The sequence below is a fragment of the Amblyraja radiata genome, chromosome 34 (assembly GCF_010909765.2).
Source record: "Amblyraja radiata isolate CabotCenter1 chromosome 34, sAmbRad1.1.pri, whole genome shotgun sequence".
NCBI classification, from domain to species: Eukaryota; Metazoa; Chordata; class Chondrichthyes; order Rajiformes; family Rajidae; genus Amblyraja; species Amblyraja radiata.
Window position 1 is genome coordinate 20,237,300 of NC_045989.1, and position 20,526 is coordinate 20,257,825.

At 46.3% G+C, this 20,526-nt stretch overlaps 1 protein-coding gene across 1 annotated transcript in view; it reads right to left on the reverse strand.

Annotated features, from left to right (window-relative positions):
- lysmd2 (LysM domain containing 2) overlaps window positions 1-8,068 on the reverse strand; it is a 29,534-nt gene extending 21,466 nt beyond the window's left edge. The window contains exon 1 of the mRNA XM_033050462.1: window positions 7,623-8,068. Within this exon, the coding sequence (XP_032906353.1) occupies window positions 7,623-7,847 (225 nt within the window). The 5' untranslated portion in view covers window positions 7,848-8,068. The remainder of the gene's footprint in view (window positions 1-7,622) is intronic.
- Between the last annotated feature and the right edge of the window lie 12,458 nt (window positions 8,069-20,526).

Sequence of the window (20,526 nt, forward strand, 5' to 3'; positions counted from 1 at the left end):
GTTTAAACCAGCATCTGCAGTTCCTTCCTACACACTGAATTGTTCCACGTTTCATTAGAGAGTGACTGTGATCCTTCCCTTTGGGTTTCACAGAATTGAAAATGTAAAACTAAATAAATGGTCAACTGCAAATGGTTTTAAAATCTTGAATGGAGTCTTTATGTAACATCAATCAATAATTTCAGATCCCAGGAGGAATGGAGGCAAATTCCAAGATATATGATGCTGCAGACTGCATGGTGATCTATATCGATCCAAGTCTGAAAGCTGTACTAAGCTTCATCCACATTACCTTGAACGCAAGAAGTCCGCAACAAAGCTCACATAAACGGAGGCTTAACTAATCACGATTATTCTTACATCAAATGCATTATCCGAATGTAGTTACAGTGCCCTCCATAAAGTTTGGGACAAAGACCCATCATATATTTATTTGCCTCTGTACTCCACAATTTGAGATTTGTAATAGAAAAAAAAATCACATGTGGTTAAAGTGCACATTGTCAGATTTTAATAAAGGACATTTTTATACATTTTGGTTTGGAGGGGGAGTAGGGGGGAGGGAAAGAGGTGTAATGCAAGGAAAGGCAGAGGAGAGTGCATGTAGAAGTTACCTAAACTTAGAAAATTCAACGTTCATACTGCTATGTTGTAACTACTCTTTTAAATGTGGCTATCATACCTGCCTCTACTACCTCTTCTAGCAGCTCGTTCCATATACCCACCACCATCTGTGTTCCCCCTCAGGTTCCTATCAAATCTTTCCACTCTCACCTGAAACCCATGTCCTCTGGTTCTTGGTATCCCTCTCATCCTTTCCTATCTATTAGGAGAGTGATTGTCCTTGAAATGGTACAAGCAAGGAAGAAAGGTTATGGAAGTTAGACATTTCTTTAAGATTATTTGACTAGGATTGAAACAACCACGAAGAGAACTCTTAAAGATGATTCAGATACATTGTTCAAGGATTAAAACAAAATGGAAATCAAACAGAAATTCCCACCTGGAGAAGCATTGCTGGAGAGGCTAACTTGATTAGTATGGGTATCAGGGAGAAGGCAGGAGAATCGGGTTAAGAGGTAAAGATAGACTTGATGGGCCGAATGGCCTAATTCTGCTCCTGTCACTTTTGAACATGAACAAGGTAACCATTAAAAGATGTTTAGGAAAGAGGATTAAGAAGCAACAAAATATGTATCTTGAATAAGTGTCAATGCTATAAGTTCCGTTTTGGTACTTGCCAATTGTACAGTTTTACAGGATTCTTAAATAACTTTTTCTGCCACTGGATCTGTAATATGATCTTAAATATTTCCTGTGCTGAATTCATCATCTGTCATTGCATTTGGCCAAATGCCATTCCACATGTCCAGGCAGACACAGGAATATCCTCTGTCAGAATCGCTTCAAGTGTACAAACACTGAATGTACAATACACTATTCAGAGACCCCCAACTACATATGACAAAGACACTGCACTCCTGCGAAGCAACCTACTCATGTTATATAATAGGTCATCCCAGCAACCAATTCTAGAAATGTAGATGCAAAAGAACTGCAATGCTGGTTTACAAAAAAAGACACAAAGTGCTGGAGTAACTCAGCGGGTCAGGCAGCATCTCCGGAGAATATACACAGGTGTCGTTTCGGGTCGGGACCCTTCTTCGGACTGAAGAGGGGTCCCGACCCGAAACATCACTTGAGCATGTTCTCCAGAGATGCTGCCTGATCCACTGAGTTACTCCAGCACTTTGTGTCTTTAATTCTAAAAATGTTGCACGGAAATCCTTTATTTCAGGATCCTGGGTCATGTTGAATCTCAAGCACCGTGGAGTGTTCAAACAAAGGGGAACGAGCCTTTCTCTTCATTCTGCAGACACAAGGCCTGAATAAGCAGACTTTGTACATTCAGCATCACGATTAAATGGCAAGAAGCACAGGCAGCACAAAGCCTGTGGCCAGTTGGGGAGAGGACAGAAATTGGATTATTTTCAAAATGAGTTTGACACACACGCGGGCAGAGGAGGCTGCAGGGGCCCTACTGCAGCCGGGCGAGTGAGAGGATCATGCGCAGCCTGCAGCAGCTGCATGGAGAGGCGGTGGAAGGAGCAGATGCCCTCGAGCTGAGCCAGGCCCACCCCTACTTCATAGATCCAGTGCCACCACGGCACCAGGCCTTAAAGTGAGAAAATTTAAAAAATGCATACCTCATTGGGCCAAGTTTGGAATTGTCAGAGACTTAGAAGTTGCAAGATGGCGGGACTGGCGTAGACGGGGCATCTTAGTCGGAATGGATAAGTTGGGCCACAGCAAACAACGTGCATCAAGCTGAAAGCAAGGTCTCCGAATTCCCAAGATGACATCACAGCCAATATGAATGCACTGATACATTTTAGAATGTCATCATTTAAATAGCAATTATGAAAGCTACTTTGAAAAAAAACCTCATAAAAGGCAATTGCATATCAGACAAAGCACTGAATACTTGACATAAAACACAAATTAAAAATGCAAATGTTATGTAATATATTCGACTTGAAAGCAATTGCAAGTATAAAGGGGAAACAGATGATCTGATCGAGTGAGTGGGTGAGAGCACAGCGGATGAAATAATTGGAACATTGTGAGGCCAGACACGTTACAACGCACAACGGAAACGCACAGTTTCTTCAATGGTCGGATGTCGAGCTGATAAAGCCATGGAAAGACACAAAGTGCTGGAGTAACTCAGCGGGTCAGGAAGCATGTCTGGAGAGCATGGATAAGTGATGTTTCAGGTCAGGACCCTTCTTCAGACTGATTGTAGGGCAGGGCAAAGAAAGCGGGGAGAGAGGAGAGGCAGTACCAAGCGTGGCAGGTGAAAGGCAGACACACATCCATGTTCTCCAGAGATGCTGCCTGACCTGCTGAGTTACTCCAGCACTTTGTGTATTACCCAGCATCTGCAGTTCTTTGGTTCTAGGTTAGCGGAAATTGTTGAATTCAGTAGTAAATCATGAAGGCAGTACATTCATTTTTTTTGGATATCTCAAGCAAGAATCTATTCCTCATCCCCAATTGCCCTTGAAGTGCACACCTTTCTGAGGAACCCCCTCCTCCCGCCCAACATCGTCCCCTTTCTCCCCCACCCTTCCCTTACTTCTGGTACCCATCCACTAACACTATCCTGCACACTAAGTACAATTTACAATTTCTACCGAAGACGATAAACCTACAAACCTGTACGTATTTGGAATGTGGGAGGAAACTGGAACACCCGGAGAAAACCCACACGGTCACAGGGAACAACGTACAAACTCTGTACAAACTCGTAGTCAGGATCGAACGTGGGTCTCCGGCGCTGTAAAGCAGCAACTCTACTGCTGCGCCACCCTGCCGGCCACACAAGATAATTTAAATTCCCACGGCAGCCTTGAACTCATATCTCTAAACTATTAATCCTGCACTTTAACTGTTGTGCCACCAACATGCACCTCTGTATTCATCACTTCCCACAACTTTCACCTCCGGGCAGATCAGGAACAATTAACAAGTTGAACCACCATCAATTAGTCTTTCCTGATATCCACCCTGTCACGGTACTCTCTGTACCATTCACTCCTCTTCATTCTCTGCAACCTAAAACATGTTAAAACATAGAGTACAGCACAGGCCGCTCGGTCAACAATGTCGGTGTCGAACATGATGCCACGATAAACTAATCTCCTCTGCCTGCATGTGATCCATATCCCTGCATTCCCTGCACAACCATGTGCATATTTAAAAGCCTCTTAAATGCCACTATCTACCATCCCTGATATCGCATTCCAGGCATCCACCACCCTCTGTGTACAAAAAACTGCCCCCCACATCTTTAATCTGTGCCCCTCTCATCTTAAAGCTATGCCCTACAATCTTTGACAATTCCACTCTGAGAAATAGGTTCTGACTACCAACGTTTGATTTCTAACTTTTCTCAGCTCTGATTAAGAAAAATGTCACCCATTCAAAACATCAATCCTGTTTCTCTCTCAACAGATGCTGCCCAACCTAATGTGTGCTTCTGACAAAATGTGTGTAGGATCTGCAGATTCTCGTTTAAACCAAAGACAGACACAAAAAGCTGGAGGAACTCATCAGGTCAGGCACCATCTCTGGAGGAAAGGAACAGGTGACGTTTTGGCCCGAGACCCTTCTTCAGACTCAGGGGAAAGGGAAATTAGTTTCACTGTTGTCCTGTTGAGTTTCAGTGCCTTTTTAACTCGTTATCACCTATCCCATAGCCAATAAAGGACCATTGTGAGCTCCATCTTTCCTTGATTATCATTGCTTTTATGCACATCTTCCATTCATTTGTCCTATATCTCTCATTTCCCTTTCATAATAATAATAATAATATATTTTATTGTCATTGCACATAAGTGCAACGAGATTTGGGTATGCAGCTTCCATCCTACATCATAACTTAAATAACTACTAAAATTTAGGTTTAGATACCCCGTGAACATGGTTTGTACAAAGAACATTACAACAGTAAAATTGTCAAAACAGACTAAAGTGCAGATGTGTCTGTGCGACGTGACCATCCGAGGGAGATCGTCCGTGGGGGTGGGGGGCACTCAGCTGTGACTCACAGTCTGAAGCAGGGTCTTGACCCGAAATGTCACCTATTCCTTTTCTCCAGAGATGCTGCTTGGCCTGCTGAGTTACTCCAGCATTTTGCGTCTGCCTAATGTGTGCTTCTGGCATTTTCTGGGGTTTATTTGAGTCACATAATAAACATAGGTTTAATACTGTGCCCAAACTACTGTAGGTTCCAGGTATGCCGTGCTACCAGTCTAAAGGCAATAGTACCATTAATTCCATTTACAAAACTTTAAAATGCCTGTTGTCCGCAGTGAGGCCTGCGACAAGTTGCCTTGCAACAATCGATAAGACCCTAGCTGTGCAAAGCAACAGGACGGATGGCTGTGCAATGTTGTCAGGCCAGATCAGGTTACTTGAAGCCATGGACCTCCAGCCTTGAGGTGTTCAGCACTGTGGTGCTGAAATCATATCAATGCAGCGATGGATATATATGCAAGGCTTTCTCTTTCTTTAACCCATGGGTTAAAGCATGGGTTAAAGAAAGAGAAAAGGAAAACAGTGGTAACAGTCAGACTAAAGTTAAAAGCATTTATGATTCAGCTGCTGGTGGGGTGGGGATAGTGGTTAAGGTGAAGAACTATTGAAAATTGCCAAGCTAATTCAATAGACACCTTACTAAACTGTGAGGCTGAACATTTTCCAGAGGAGAATAAAAACCCACCCAGATCAATACTCAAGTTTACTCAAGTCTCATAATCCAAGTACATTCGGAAAGGATCTGGATAAATTCCGGAAAAAGGTAGCACTAGGTACAATTATTGTTAAAACAAAATTGAAATATAACAACTTTGGAAAGAAAGAATTTAGGCATTTAGTAACTTTGAATTCAGCAAACTAGACTATAGGTACTTATTGAATATATTGTCTACATTTTCTCTCGCATTGTCATTTCAATCTGCAGCCATAGCCTTAAATTAAAGAGTCTTGCAGTTTGTTTGGACTAAGACATCAACCAAGACAAAGCAAAATCTGCACAGTAACAAATGCCATATCCCCAAACAAGATATTAAAAAGATATTAATACTACATAACTGTACATCCGTCTCAGCTTCCTGGCAACAGCTTCCTGGCATGCCATTAGTTGCTTTATGGTATCCATTCTATTCTCTGCCCTGAAAATCAGGAACACTCACCGAATGTTCCCGCAATAGCTTTAATCCTCTTTGTATGAAACGCTTTAGAATTAATTACAGGAAGCCCAAGGAAAATTGTTATTAAAATTCCGCTGAAGAGTTTAAATATTTCAAACTATTTACGGCAAAGGACTGATTGAAGGTAGCAATTTAGTTCATGATAGATGTACACCACCTGAATTCATGCAAGAACTTAAGGCCTATGGTTTAATATTAGCAATATAAATAGGTTTTATAATAGAGAAACAAGGAACTGAAAATGTGGGCTTATAAGAAATGACACAAAGTTCTGCAGTAACTCAGTGGGGCAGGCAGCATCTGTGGAGAAGATGGATAGGTGACGTTTCAGGTTGGGACCCTTCTGGCTGTGGTAGGGGGGGGGGTGATGAGGTGTGGACAACTGGAAGTGAGATGGGGCAGGACAAAACCTGGAAACCAAAACAAACTCAGAACCTCACTTATCCATGGTCTCCAAAGAAAAGTTTATTTCGAAAAGTTAGTTAAGAAACAGTGAATGTTTATAGCTAACAAAAGGATCCACAACTCATGACCAAGCGCAGGCTCGGCGATCGTTTCGCTGAACACCTCCGCTCAGTCCACCTCAACCCACCTGAACTACCGGTTGCCCAGCACTTTAATTCCCCCTCCCATTCTAACCTATCTGTCCTGGGTCTCATCCATTGTCATGGAGTTAGTCCCAGCGCAAATTGGAGGAACAGCACCTCAGAAGGGGGAATGTGGGGTGCAGGTGGGATAATGGGGAACATTAGGAGCAAATGTAGGATGGGGGAGGGGGTGGGGGTTGTACAGAGGGGGCAGACGGGAACCTGAAGAAGGTGAGAGCAGAGGCACAAGGGGTGGAGGAGGGTTTTGAAGGGGGAGGCAGAAGGCAGGATGTGGGGAACAGAAGGGGGGATGTAGGGTGCAGGTGGCACAATGGGGAGCACCAGGATCAAATGTGGGATCCGGGGCAGAAGTGGGTGCGAGAAGATAGATGGGCAGAATTGACGGGGCGGAGGTGGTTCAGAAGGGGAGATCAGATTGGGGAAGGGGGGGATCAGATTGGGGAGGGGAGGGGATCAGATTGGGGTGGGGGATCAGATTGGGGAAGGGGGGGATCAGATTGGGGAGGGGGGGGGATCAGATTGGGGAGGGGGGGGGGATCAGATTGGGGAGGGGGGGGGATCAGATTGGGGAGGGGGGGGATCAGATTGGGGAGGGGTGGGGATCAGATTGGGGAAGGGGGGGGGTCAGATTGGGGAGGGGAGGGGGATCAGATTGGGGAGGGGGGGGGGATCAGGTTGGGGAAGGGGGGGGGATCAGATTGGGGAGGGGAGGGGGATCAGATTGGGGAGGGAGGGGGATCAGATTGGGGAAGGGGGGGGGATCAGATTGGGGAGGGGAGGGGGATCAGCTTGGAAGGGGAGGGGATCAGATTGGGGAGGGGGAGGGGGGATCAGATTGGGGAAGGGGGGGGGATCAGATTGGGGAGGGGGGGGGGGATTAGATTGGGGAGGGGGGGATCAGATTGGGGAGGGGGGAGGGGATCAGATTGGGGAGGGGAGGGGGATCAGATTGGGGAGGGGAGGGGGATCAGATTGGGGAGGAGGGGGATCAGATTGGGGAGGGGAGGGGGATCAGATTGGGGAGGGGAGGGGGATCAGATTGGGGAGGGGAGGGGGATCAGATTGGGGAGGGGAGGGGGATCAGGTTGGGGAGGGGAAATTAGAAAGGGGGTGAGAGTGGGTAGAAGAGGGTGAGGGGGGGGCTGGGGTACAAAAGGGGATGTCGTGTCCAGTGTCTCCCCCGCTGATCGACCCCCCCCCCGGGCCTAGCCGCAGCCGAAGCCCCGGACTCACTCACCGTGACCCCGTAGCGCAGGGCCAGGCCCCGCAGCGTGTCGCCGCCGCCCACCGGGTGCCGGACGTAGCGCTCGGCCAGGGGAGCGGGCACACTCGCTGTGCTGCCGTACCAGCGCGCCTTGGTGCGGGCCAGGCTCTGCCACAGCTCGGCCTCCTCCTCCGCCTCCTCCTCCGCCGCCACCGCCGCTCCGGCCTCCCGCTGGGCCGCAGCCTGGGCCTCGGCCATCGCCCTCTCCCTCTCTGAAGACCGGCCTGAAGCTCCGAGTCTCCCCGCAGCAACAGCAGCCGCTCCCCGCACACACACACACACACTCCCTCCCTCCCTCACTCGCAACCTCCGCCGCTCTGAGTCTGAGCAGGAGGCGGGGAGGTTGGCAACAAAACACGGCACGACCCCAGGAACAGCATCCAGTGGACGGGCCGAATGGCCCTCCTCTCCAATAGTGCAACTTTCAACAACTAACTCCCCCCCTGCACTTTAATTCAACTATAGAAAGCATTCCAGCATCTGCAATCTCTTTTTTCAATATGATCCATTGTCTTTTTTTTGTGTTTGTTGAGTTTCTGCACTTGTTGGTCCTCAATTTAATTTAAATTTAGCCCTCAGATCAAATTTAAGATTCACACCTTTAAGTCAAATCTCTGGAATCAATAAGATTATCGAGAGCAGGCAGGTTGAAAACTGTGTAGGAAGGAACTGCAGATGCTGGTTAACACCGAAGACAGACACAAAGTGCTGGAGTAACTCAGCGGGACAGGCAACATCTCTGGGGAGAGGGAATGGGTGATGTTTTGGGTCGAGACCCTTCTTCAGACACTGTTAAAAACTGTGCTCCCCATTAACCCATTGGGTTAAAGTGACATCTGTTGACATCCCTGAAAATAGTGGACTGTAATCTGTATCAGAAATCCCCAGTTTTCTCCTCCACTTCAGCTAACAAGAGCAGAAACTTAAAAAAAAAAAACGGTGGATCATGTTGAAATAAGAGATTGCAGATGCTGGAATCTTGAGCCCAAAACCAAGTCAGCAAGTCGGGCAGCATCTGGGGAGGGAAATTGGCAGGCAATGTTTCGGGTTGGGACACTTCCTTCTTCAGGCTGATAGAGTCGTTCAGTTTAGTTTGGTGTTACAGCACGAAAACAGGCCCTTCGGTCCACCGAGTCCGCAACGACCAGCGATCCCTGCACACTAACACTACTCTGCACACATGAGGGACAATTTTACATTTATACCAAGCCAATTAACCTACCAACCTATACATCTTTGGAGTGTGGGAGGAAACCGAAGATCTCGGAGAAAGCCGACACAGGTCACGGACAAACTCCTTAGAGACAAGCACCGTGGTCGGGATCGAAGCCCGGTCTCTGACGCTGTAAGGCAGTAGCTCTAACGCTACGCTAGTATGCCAAGTATTGGGGAGAAAACTTCCAAGCAGCATACTTTTGAGAAGATTTTGTAGTGGACCTGTAAAATGAAACATGATTGTATGTGGTGACCCAGGAAACATCCAGATGCATACATATTGTGCCTGAAGTTTGTCTGGAAATTGCAGATGAGGATGTGTTTTAAATGTTTAAGATGGAAGTGTTATGGAATTGCAGAAAACTACTTTAGATGGCATGGTGGCACAGCGGTAGAGTTGCTGACTTACAACGCCAGAGACCTGGGTTCGATCCTGACTACGGGTGCTGTCTGTACGGAGTTTGTACGTTCTCCCCATGACCTGCGTTGGTTTTCTCTGAGATCTTCGGTTTCCTCCCACACTCCAAAAACGTACAGGTTTTTGCTGGTCACGCAGACTCGGTGGGACGAAGGACCTGTTTCTGCCCTGTATCTCACAACTAAACTAAACATTACAGATACAGCATGGAAACAGGCCCTTCAGCCCAACGAGTCCACGCCGACTGGTGATCACCCCGTATACTAGCACTATCCTACACACTAGAGACAATTTACAAGTTTACCGAAGGCAATTAACCTACAAACCTGTGCTTCTTTGGAGTGTGGGAGCAAATTGGAGCACACGGAGAAAACCCACACGGACACAGGGAGAGCGTACAAACTCTGTACAGATGGCGTCAACAGTCTGGATCGAACCCAGGTCTCTGGTGCTGTACGGCTGTGACTCTACCACTGCGCCACCGTGCTGCCCCAGTGCTGAACCAAGTTCATAACTCTTTGAAAATGACAACACAAGTAGATAGAGTGGAAAAATAAGTCATATGGTGTGCTTCAGGGCATTGAGTATAAGAGTCAAGAAGTCATGTTACCTCTTAAAGGACTCTGGTTAGGCTGCATTTGGAGTATTGCGTCCGGTTCTATTCGCCACTTTACAAGAAGGATGTGGAGGCTTTGGAAAGGGTGCAGATACTGTTTAGCGGAATAATGCCTGGGGTATTCGCCAATGGGAGAGGCTGGACAGACTTGGATATTTTCTCTGGAATGCCAGAGTTTGCAAGGAAAGCTGCTTATCTATCTTCTATCTTCATCTATCTATCTATCTATCTATCTATCTATCTATCTATCTATCTATCTATCTATCTATCTATCTATCTATCTATCTATCTATCTATCTATCTATCTATCTATCTATCTATCTATCTATCTATCTATCTATCTATCTATCTATCTATCTATCTATCTATCTATCTATCTATCTATCTATCTATCTATCTAATATATAAAACTGTGTGCCTGTCACCTGCCGTCCGTCCGGCTGCCTTTCTTCCTTTTGATTCATTTCCATCGTGTGATGTCACAATGCCCAATGCTCGCAGATGTCCAATCGGAATGGATCCATTTACATGGACGGCTGCTGGCCGCCTTTCTTCCTTTGATTCACTGCAACTCCGAAATCAGACGCAGAATCGCCGACATCTTTTCCATTTCGGTAGAGATTTCACTTTTCTTTCTAAGTATCCGCTCCTCATTACATTTCGTCGTGTTTAAGTACACGTTTTTAATCAAATCCTTCCCCCCCCCCCCCAATATTTCAAATGGCCTACTCCTGCACTTAATTTCTATGTTTCCCTCTCCTCACCCCTCTCCCTCTCCCACCCATCCCTCTCTCCCCCACCCCCCTTCCCTCTCTACCCCACCCCCTTCCCTCTCTCCCCCCGCCCCCTTCCCCCATACCACTCTGTCCCTCTTCCACACTCCCCCTACCCCTCCCTCCCCACTCTTCCACTTCTCTCCCCTTCTCCCCCCCCCCCCCCCCCCCCAATATTTCAAAAATAAACTGGCTTCTCACCCATAGAAGCAGCACCATCCCCAGCCCCTGGTGAACGTTCCATCGTGTGATGTCACAATGCCCAATGCTCAAATACATTGTTGCCATAGAGGGAGTACAGAGAAGGTTCACCAGACTGATTCCTGGGATGTCAGGACTTTCATATGAAGAAAGGCTGGATAGACTCGGCTTGTACTCGCTAGATTTTAGAAGATTGAGGGGGGATCTTATAGATACGTACAAAATTCTTAAGGGGTTGGACAGGCTAGATGCAGGAAGATTGTTCCAGATGTTGGGGAAGTCCAGAACAAGGGGTCACAGTTTAAAGATAAGGGGGAAATCCTTTAGGACAGAGATGAGAAAAACATTTTTCACACAGAGAGTGGTGAGTCTCTCGAATTCTCTGCCACAGAAGGTAGTTGAGGCCAGTTCATTGGCTATATTTAAGAGGGAGTTAGATGTGGCCCTTGTGGCTAAAGGGATCAGGGGGTATGGAGAGAAGGCAGGTACAGGATACTGAGTTGGATGATCAGCCATGATCATATTGAATGGTGGTGCAGGCTCAAAAGGCCGAATGGCCTACTCCTGCACTTAATTTCTATGTTTCTATGTTTCCCTCTCGTCACCCCTCTCCCTGCCCACCCATCCCTCTCTCCCCCACCCCCCTTCCCTCTCTACCACCACCCCCTTACCCCTACCCCTCTGTCCCTCTTTCACCACTCCACCTACCCCTCCCTCCCCACTCTTCCACTTCTATCGCCTTACCCGACGCCTCTCCCTCCCTCACCCCTCTCTCTTCCCCTCCCTGTCCCACCCCTTCCCCTACCCCTCTGTCCCTCTTCCACCACTCCCCCGTCCCTCTTCCACCACTCCCGCTGCCCCTCCCTCCCTCCCCACTCTTCCACTTCTCTCCCCTTTCTCTCCTCCCCCTCTCCCTCTCCTCACCCCTCTCCCATCCCTCACTCCACCACCCCTTCCCTCTCTACCCCAGCCCCTTCCCTCTCTCCCCCGCCCCCTTCCCCTCCCACTTCTCTCCCCTTACCCCACCCCTCTCCCTCCTCCACCCCTGTCTCCCCCTCCCTTCCCCTCTCTCCCCCACCACTTCCCCTACCCCTCTGTCCCTCTTCCACCACTCCCCCTGTCCCTCTTCCACCACTCCTGCTACCCCTCTCCCCCTCCCTCCCTCCCTCCCCACTCTTCCACTTCTCTCCCCCCTCCCCCCCCACACTCTTTCCCCTCTTTCCCCCCACCCCTCTCCCCCTCCCATCCCACTCTCCCCCTCCCTCCACACTCTTCCCCCTCTCCCTCCTCATTCCCTTACCGTGCACAGTCTCTGTCTTTAAGAAGGAACTACAGATGCTGTAAAATCGAAGGTAGACATAAAAAAAGCTGGATTAACTCAGCGGGTGCGGCAGCATCTATGGAGCAAATTGAATGGTCAACGTTTTTGGCCGAAACCCGGAAGAAGGGTTTCGGCCAAAAACGTTGCCCTTTTCCTTCGGTCCATAGATGCTGCTGCACCCGCTGAGTTTATCCAGCTTTTTTGTTGTTGTACCAGCCTCTCTCTCTCTGCCCTTCTCTCTTCTCTCGACTCATGCACGCCCGCTCCAACCCCTCCCCCCCCTTCACCTCTCTCCCCCATCCTCTCCTCCCCCTCTTCTTCTCCCCCCTCCCCCTCTCCCTCTCCACCCTCCTCCTCCCCTTCCTCACACAATATTTTTTGTGGGGGCGGGTCCACAGTGTGTGTGACTGTTTGTGGAGGCAGCCACACGCTCTCCATTCAAGAAGACGCTCATCTGTTTGTGGAGGCGCGTGCTTAGTATGTGAACAAAGATCTTATAGCGGAGCTCTCCGCTACAAGATCTTTGTGTGTGACGACACATGCTCGCTCCCCCCCCCCCCCACTTCTCTCCCACTCTCTCCCACTCTCTCCTCCCCCTCTCCTCACCCCTCTCCCATCCCTCTCTCCCCCACCCCCCTTCTCTCTCTGCCCCACCCCCTTCCCTCTCTCCCCCCACCCCCTATCCCTCTGTCCCTCTTCCATCACTCCCGCTACCCCTCTCCTCCTCCCTCCCCACTCTTCCACTTCTCTCCCCCTTCCCCTCCACTCTCCCTCCCACTCTTTCTCCTCTCTCCCCCCACCCCTCTCCCCATCCCCCCTCCCCCACATCTCTCTCCCCATCTCTCACCCCCTACCCCGCTCTCCTTTCCCTCCCAAATCTATCCCGTTTCCTCCTCCTCCTCTCCCCTCCCTCCCTTCTTCTCACCCCCCCCCCCCCCCCCGCAAATGCCGTTGGGGAAACAGACCCAACGGGTCTGCACTTGGTCTAGTATACTATTAAAACTCTGTGCCTGCCGCCTGCCGTCTGGCTGCCGTCCGGCTGCCTTTCTGCCTTTTGATTCGTTCCATCGTGTGATGTCACAATGCCCAATACTCGCAGATGTCCAATCGGAATGGACAATGCTCGCAGATGTCCTATCGGAATGGATCCATTTACATGTACGGCTGCCGGCTGCATTTCTTCCTTTGATTCATTGCCACGCCGAATCCAGACGCTCAATCTCCGAGATCATTTCCATTTCGGTAGAGATTTCACTTTTCTTTCTAAGTATCCGCACCTCATTACATTTCGTCGTGTTTAAGTACACATTTTTATGGAGGGATATGGATTATGTGCAGGCAGATATGAGTTCTTGGCATCATGTTCGCCACAAACATTGTGGGCTGATGCCTTTTCTTGTCCCATATTGTTCTATGATCCAGAAGAGAACTTTGTCAAATCAGATTACAAACAATCTTCCTTCTACATACTCAGTAAATTGTACATCGTAAATTAATTTAAATAAGTCGATTCGAACTTTAAAATTTTCCAGAGTAACTTTTTTCTAGGAATAGGATACTCTGAAACATGAAAATTAATATGACTGCAGATGCTGGTAATTTGAATTAAAACAGGAAAAACTCACCAGATCAGAGTGCACGTTCTCTTTGTCACCTCTTGGGTTTTGAGTTGAGTTTATTGTCACGTGTACTGAGGTACAGTGAAAAGCTTTTTGTTGCGTGCTGCCCAGTCAGCGGAAAGACTATACATGATTATAATGAGGCCATCCATAGTGAACAGATGCAGGATAAAGGGAATAACGTTTAGTGAAATGCTACTGTTGGAGTAGAGGTTTAAAAGAGTGGAGTGATTATGATGAGTGATTGCAAATCCACTTCTGGGACCAGCACGCAGAGAGTGGCCTGGCTCTGGTGCCATCTTGGATGCTGGTGCTCCAGTTCCCTCCCACAACACAAAGCAACGCGGGTTTGTAGGTTAATTGGCCTCTGTAAAGTGCCCCTAGTGTGTGGGGAGTGGATGCGAAAGTCGGACAACATGGAACTAATATGAATGGGTAATCTAAGGTCAGCATGGACTCATAGGGCTGAAGGGCCTGTTTCCCCACTGTATCTTTCAACGATAAAGAACAAAAATTCAGTTAGTGTCTAATGGCTGGGTAATTTGATATTGTTCATTCTACATCCAATGTCAGAATGCCTTCACTTTAGCGTGCATCATCATTCTAAAAATAACCAACCTTGCCTTCAGTTGTTATTCTTGATCAGTCAATCGATTGCATCAAAATGCATGCATTGTCTGAGCTTCATGAAGAGCCAGCATCAATTTACAAAAGATTTGCCAATTCTCTGGCATCCTTGCTTTCTCCTGTCTCCTAAGAGCTTCACTTAAAGTGAAATTACTTGTACAGAACAAAAATCATTTGCTTTAATTTTAACTAATGAGGCATCAAGTGTACAACACATTGATGCACGTTTCAATACTAAATACTATATTTCAGAAGTCAAACTGAAGAGATGCAGAATTACCATGTTGTCATTTTATAATACGACTAGACCAAGTGCAGACCCATTGGGTCTGCTTCCCCAACGCACCCATCCCTCCCGGGGAGGCGTGGTCCTCCAACTCAACCAGTTGCCGAAGGTAAGATTTGAGCACTCCTCGGCAAAGATCATAGCTCGTGAGCCTCCCCCAGCACTGGAGTTGAAATAAAAATCCCAATAGCACCTCCCCAAGTGCAACACCAATTGACCCTCCCCCTCCTGTCCTGCCAGGAGCTATGATGGCAACATTGTTGCAAATGTGCACTTGCTGTGAGATGCCATTGAGCTGAAAAGTTCAGAGTGTTCCTGCTAGTGTTCCTGTCTTGCAAGTTTGTATTGAAGTGTGTTGGAAGCTGTGAGGGATGATTTTAACAGGAAAAAACATTTTAAATTCAAAGTTTTGTCAGATTTTTGAACATTTTCATTAGTAACTCAAGAAATAAAGCATGAAGTTTTCAGATAAGGTGATTTCAGACTCCAGGGGGGAAATCTCTACCGGAATATGTAAAAATGTTACCATTAGCACATTGTTTTTACAAAAAGATGTGACTATACACAAACAAACACACACACGAACAAACACAAACACACACGAACAAACACACACACGAACAAATCATTTCATAATTTGACGGGTAAAATGTCAATGGAACCTGAGGGGCAACATTCTCCATGCAGAGGGAGGTGGGTCTATGGAACGAACTGTCAGAGGAGGTAGTTGAGGCAGGTAAAATAACATTTAAAAGATACTTGCACAGGTACAAGTTAGCCTAACCTTTGCAAAAGTTTGGAGGGACAAGGGCTAAATGTAGGCAAATGGGATTAGCTTTGATGATGGCATGGATAGGTTGGGTGAAGTGCCTGTTTCCGCGCTGTATGTCTCTATGCCTCCAATAATTCACAGAGAAAATTTTTTTTAATACATTATAATAGATACAATTTTCATTTCTTATGTTTCGGAGAATCTGATGACATCACATCATGCAGCCAAAAAAATGGCATGGATGCCGAACAATAGAAGATTGTGAAATGTCACGTCACATTTTAAGAGAAGAAAAGTAACTGACACCTAAAGACACAGAAACTGCATATGGTGGAACCTTCAGCATAATTCAGTGGCTCATGCAGCATCTATAGAGGGAATGGACAGACAATGTTTCGGGTCTGGGCCCTTCTTTAGACTGATGGAGTGGGGGAGGAAGGGGGAGGTGGAAAAACAAAGCCTGGCAAGTGACATGTAGATAAAGACTGCTTGCCACTCCATATCACTGACACAATGAATATTCGTCATGTTGGCGAACATCAGAAGGATTATTGATAATTATTGCGCTGGGTGTATAAATGCTTGTGATATTGGGAAAGGCAAATTTATCTTAGAAACATAGAAACATAGAAAATAGGTGCAGGAGTAGGCCATTCGGCCCTTCGAGCCTGCACCGCCATTCAATATGATCATGGCTGATCAACCAACTCAGTATCCTGTACCTGCCTTCTCTCCATACCCCCTGATCCCTTTAGCCACAAGGGCCACATCTAACTCCCTCTTAAATATAGCCAACGAACTGGCCTCAACTACCTTCTGCGGGAGAGAATTCCACAGATTCACCACTCTCTGTGTGAAAAAAGTTTTCCTCATCTCGGTCCTAAAAGATTTCCCCTTTATCCTTAAACTGTGACCACTTGTTCTGGACTTCCTCAACATCGGGAACAATCTTCCTGCATCTAGCCTGTCCAACCCCTTAAGAATTTTGTACGTTTCTATAAGATCCCCCCTCAATCTTCTAAATTCTAGCGAGTACAAACCGAGTCTATCCAGTCTTTCTTCATATGAAAGTCCTGACATCCCAGGAATCAGTCTGGTGAACCTTCTCTGTACTCCCTCTATGGCAAACATAGAAACATAGAAATTAGGTGCAGGAGTAGGCCATTCGGCCCTTCGAGCCTGCACCGCCATTCAATATGATCATGGCTGATCATCCAACTCAGTATCCCGTACCTGCCTTCTCTCCATACCCTCTGATCCCCTTAGCCACAAGGGCCACATCTAACTCCCTCTTAAATATAGCCAATGAACTGGCCTCGACTACCCTCTGTGGCAGAGAGTTCCAGAGATTCACCACTCTCTGTGTGAAAAAAGTTCTTCTCATCTCGGTTTTAAAGGATTTCCCCCTTATCCTTAAGCTGTGACCCCTTGTCCTGGACTTCCCCAACATCGGGAGCAATCTTCCTGCATCTAGCCTGTCCAACCCCAGAATGTCTTTCCTCAGATTAGGAGACCAAAACTGTACACAATACTCCAGGTGTGGTCTCACCAAGACCCTGTACAACTGCAGTAGAACCTCCCTGCTCCTATACTCAAATCTTAAGTCAACTTAAAACAAACGGAAGATCATTCAGTTTGAGAATCATTCAAAGGTAAAACTGAGTAATTCAAAATGTTTGATAGCTTTTGTTTAGATAGGAATTAAGTAAAAATTTCAACCAAAAACCAATATGGTTTCATCTGTTTGCTGAGTTCCAACAAAATCCATCGTGGATTAAGCAAATCTCCAATTCATTTTTGCACTGTTACACAAAGATATTTTCTTGCAGCTTTGTACAATAAAGTCAAGACACTCCCTTGCCCTGTATTTGGACAGTCAACTGTTAGAATAGTTTCAAGAGTGACTCGGGGGACTGGAACAGGGCTTGTGAATATTTCAGCTGAATTTGACAGAGAAAGGGGAAGTTAAATTTAAAAGGGAACTTATCACACCCTCCAAACATCCCCCAAGGACTTTAGTTTGATTGAATTATACTTGAAGTGTGTCTCTTATTCCAGAAAGCAAACTGAATATCGCAGGTTCTTATGAACAAAATGAGACGAATAATCAGTAACTATGCTTTTAATGATTGATTGATTCAAAGATACAGCATGAAAGCAAGTCCGTCGTGAGTCCATGCCGACCATTAATCACAGTGGCACAACAGTAGAGTTGCTGCCTTACAGCGCCTGAGACCCGGGTTCGATCCTGAATACAGGCGCTGTCTGTACGGAGTTTGTATGGTCTCCCCGTGACCGTGTGGGTTTTCCCCGGGTGCTGGGGCTTCCTTGCACATTCTAAAGACGTACATGTTTGTAAGTTAATTTGGCTTCAGTAAATATTTTAAATTGTCCCTAGTGTGTAGGATAGTGCTAGTGTGTGGAGATTGCTGATCGGCGCGGACTCACGTGGGCCACAGAGCCTGTTTCTGAGCTGTTTTTCAAACTAAACTAAATAACCCATTGATTAATACTAGTTATATGTTATCCCACTTTCATACATTCACTACACACCAGGGACAATTTACAGAGGCCAATGAACGTACAAACCTGCACGACTTTGGGATATGGAAGGAAACCAGAACAGTTGGAGGAAACCCACATGTTCACAGGGGGAGCATAGAAAATCACAGGGGGAGCATAGAAAGACAGCAGCCGAGGTCAGGATTGAACCCGCGTCTCTGGCGCTGTGTGGCAGCAGCTCTACCAACTGCGCCACTGTACCGCCTAGGGATGAATTATGCTCTGTGCGTGTGAACCTGAGAACTAATCAAAGTAAAGATGTCAAAACGGGAAAGAACAGAATCTCAGCAACAACACTACATCACTCCATAATAATATTGTCAGCACACATTATTAACATGTTTGCTGAAGAAAGCTTACTTTGCCCAATGAAGTGACACTCTTAAGAAGCGTCCTGACCCAAAACGTCCTATCCTTTTTCTCCAGAGATGGTGCCTGACCCACTGAGTTACTCCAGCACTTTGTGTCCATCTTTGGTATAAACCAGCATCTGCAGTTCTTTGTTTCTACACCTGACTCTCTGATACCAGCTAATCACCGTTGCTTTGTCCATTGCCTCTGCCAATAAAAGAGACAAATGAACGTTCTTCAATATGTTAGAAGTGCTGGAGTGTTAACATTAATCTGTGTCTTAGTTTCTCAGTGTCACGTTCCTGAGAGATTGCCTTGAGCATTTGCTCTAGTGGCACTTCAATAATGAAAAATCAATTTGAAGATCTGCTTGAATTTGCTGTTTGCACTATCTAATAATATATTTACCTAGGAATTGTTGATGCTGTTATATTCCAAGCTGAACTATAAAAAATGCTGGAAATATTCAGGAGATCGTGAGTCAAGAACGTTTAATTGCCATATGTACGGTATGTGCCATATGCCATATGTGACAATTCTTACTTGCTGCATCTTAACAGGCCGACAAACACAATTAAACACAGATAAATCTATGATCAATCATACAGGAAACTAATAACCATGATACGAGGTAACCATAGTTGACCAAAGACACTGGAGTTTGCAGGAGTTTTGTACGTTCTCCCTGTGACCACGTGGGTTTTCATCGGGTGCTCCGGTCTCCTCCCACACTCCAAAGAGGTACAGGTTTGTCCCTAGTGTGTAGGATAGTGCTAGTGTGCATGTGGATTGTTGGTCGGAGCGGACTCGGTGGTACGAAGGATCTGTTTCCACGCTATATCTCTAAACACAGTCCATGGAAGGTCATAGTTGCTGAGGTTAGTGTTGTGCAGTGTTCAAGAGCCTGATGGTTATTGAGAAGAAGCTGTTCTTGAATCTGGTGGTCACAGTTCTCAGGCTCCTATACCTTGGTAATACAATGGTAGAAGTGATATGAAAGCGTGGGCAGGGTGGTGTGGGTCTTTGATGGTATTAGCTGCCTTTCTGGGTCAGCGCCTTCTGCAGTTCCCTTTGATGATGGGGTGTACATGCGATGGCACGGGCAAGGTCTACCATCTTGGCACAATGGGCTAAGTGTTCGGCTGGCAACCGGAAGGTAGCTGGTTCAAATCCCGCTTGGAGTGCATACTGTCGTTGTGTCCTTGGGCAAGACACTTCACCCACCTTTGCCTGTGTGTGTGGATGTAATTATGTGAAGCACTTTGGGGTCAATGCAAGTTGACTAAAATTGTGCTATATAAATAAAGACATTATTATTATCTCTGTAATCTCCTCCGTTCTCTGCAATGTGTTAGTTCTTCAATTCCTTCATTTTCCCACAACAACTGATTGCCAGTGTAAATAATCAGCGAGTACCATTAATATTCACAGAACAATGACTAATTTTGATAGTTGGCAGACAACGTTTGATGAATGGTCGAAAATTAATAAAATTACATGATATTGCAGGCAATTTATCAGACTTACTACCACATGCACAATCACACTAAGAGAGAATGGATCATTATTAATCATCAGTAATACATCTCCTCTTCCATTAGCCATACTTAGGAAAAGTGCAGTTTATTTGCAATAAAGTCAGATATTCTTATACTTAACTTTAATTCAAGAGAAGCAAAGTTTGAAGCAGTATTATCCCACTCTCTCATGCACTCCCTACATACTAGGAGCAATATTAGAATTAACCTAGAAACCTGTACGTCTTTGGGATGTTCGAACAAACCAAATTCCACAGATTCACCACCCTTTGACTAAAGAAATTCCTCCTCATCTAACTGAAGGTACGGCCTTTTCTTCTGAGGCTCTGGCCTCTGGTCCTAGACTCTCCCACTAGTGGAAACATCCTCTTCGCATCCACTCTATCAAGGACATTTCACTATTCGGTAAATGTCAATGAGGAGTCCCCTCATCCTTTTAAACTCCAGCGAGTACAGGCATATTGCTGTCAAACGATTATCGTCTGTTAACCCAATCATTCTTGGGATCATTCTCGTAAGCCTCCTCTGGACCCTCTCCAACGCCAGTACATAATTCCAAGCATCTTCTAAAACAACCA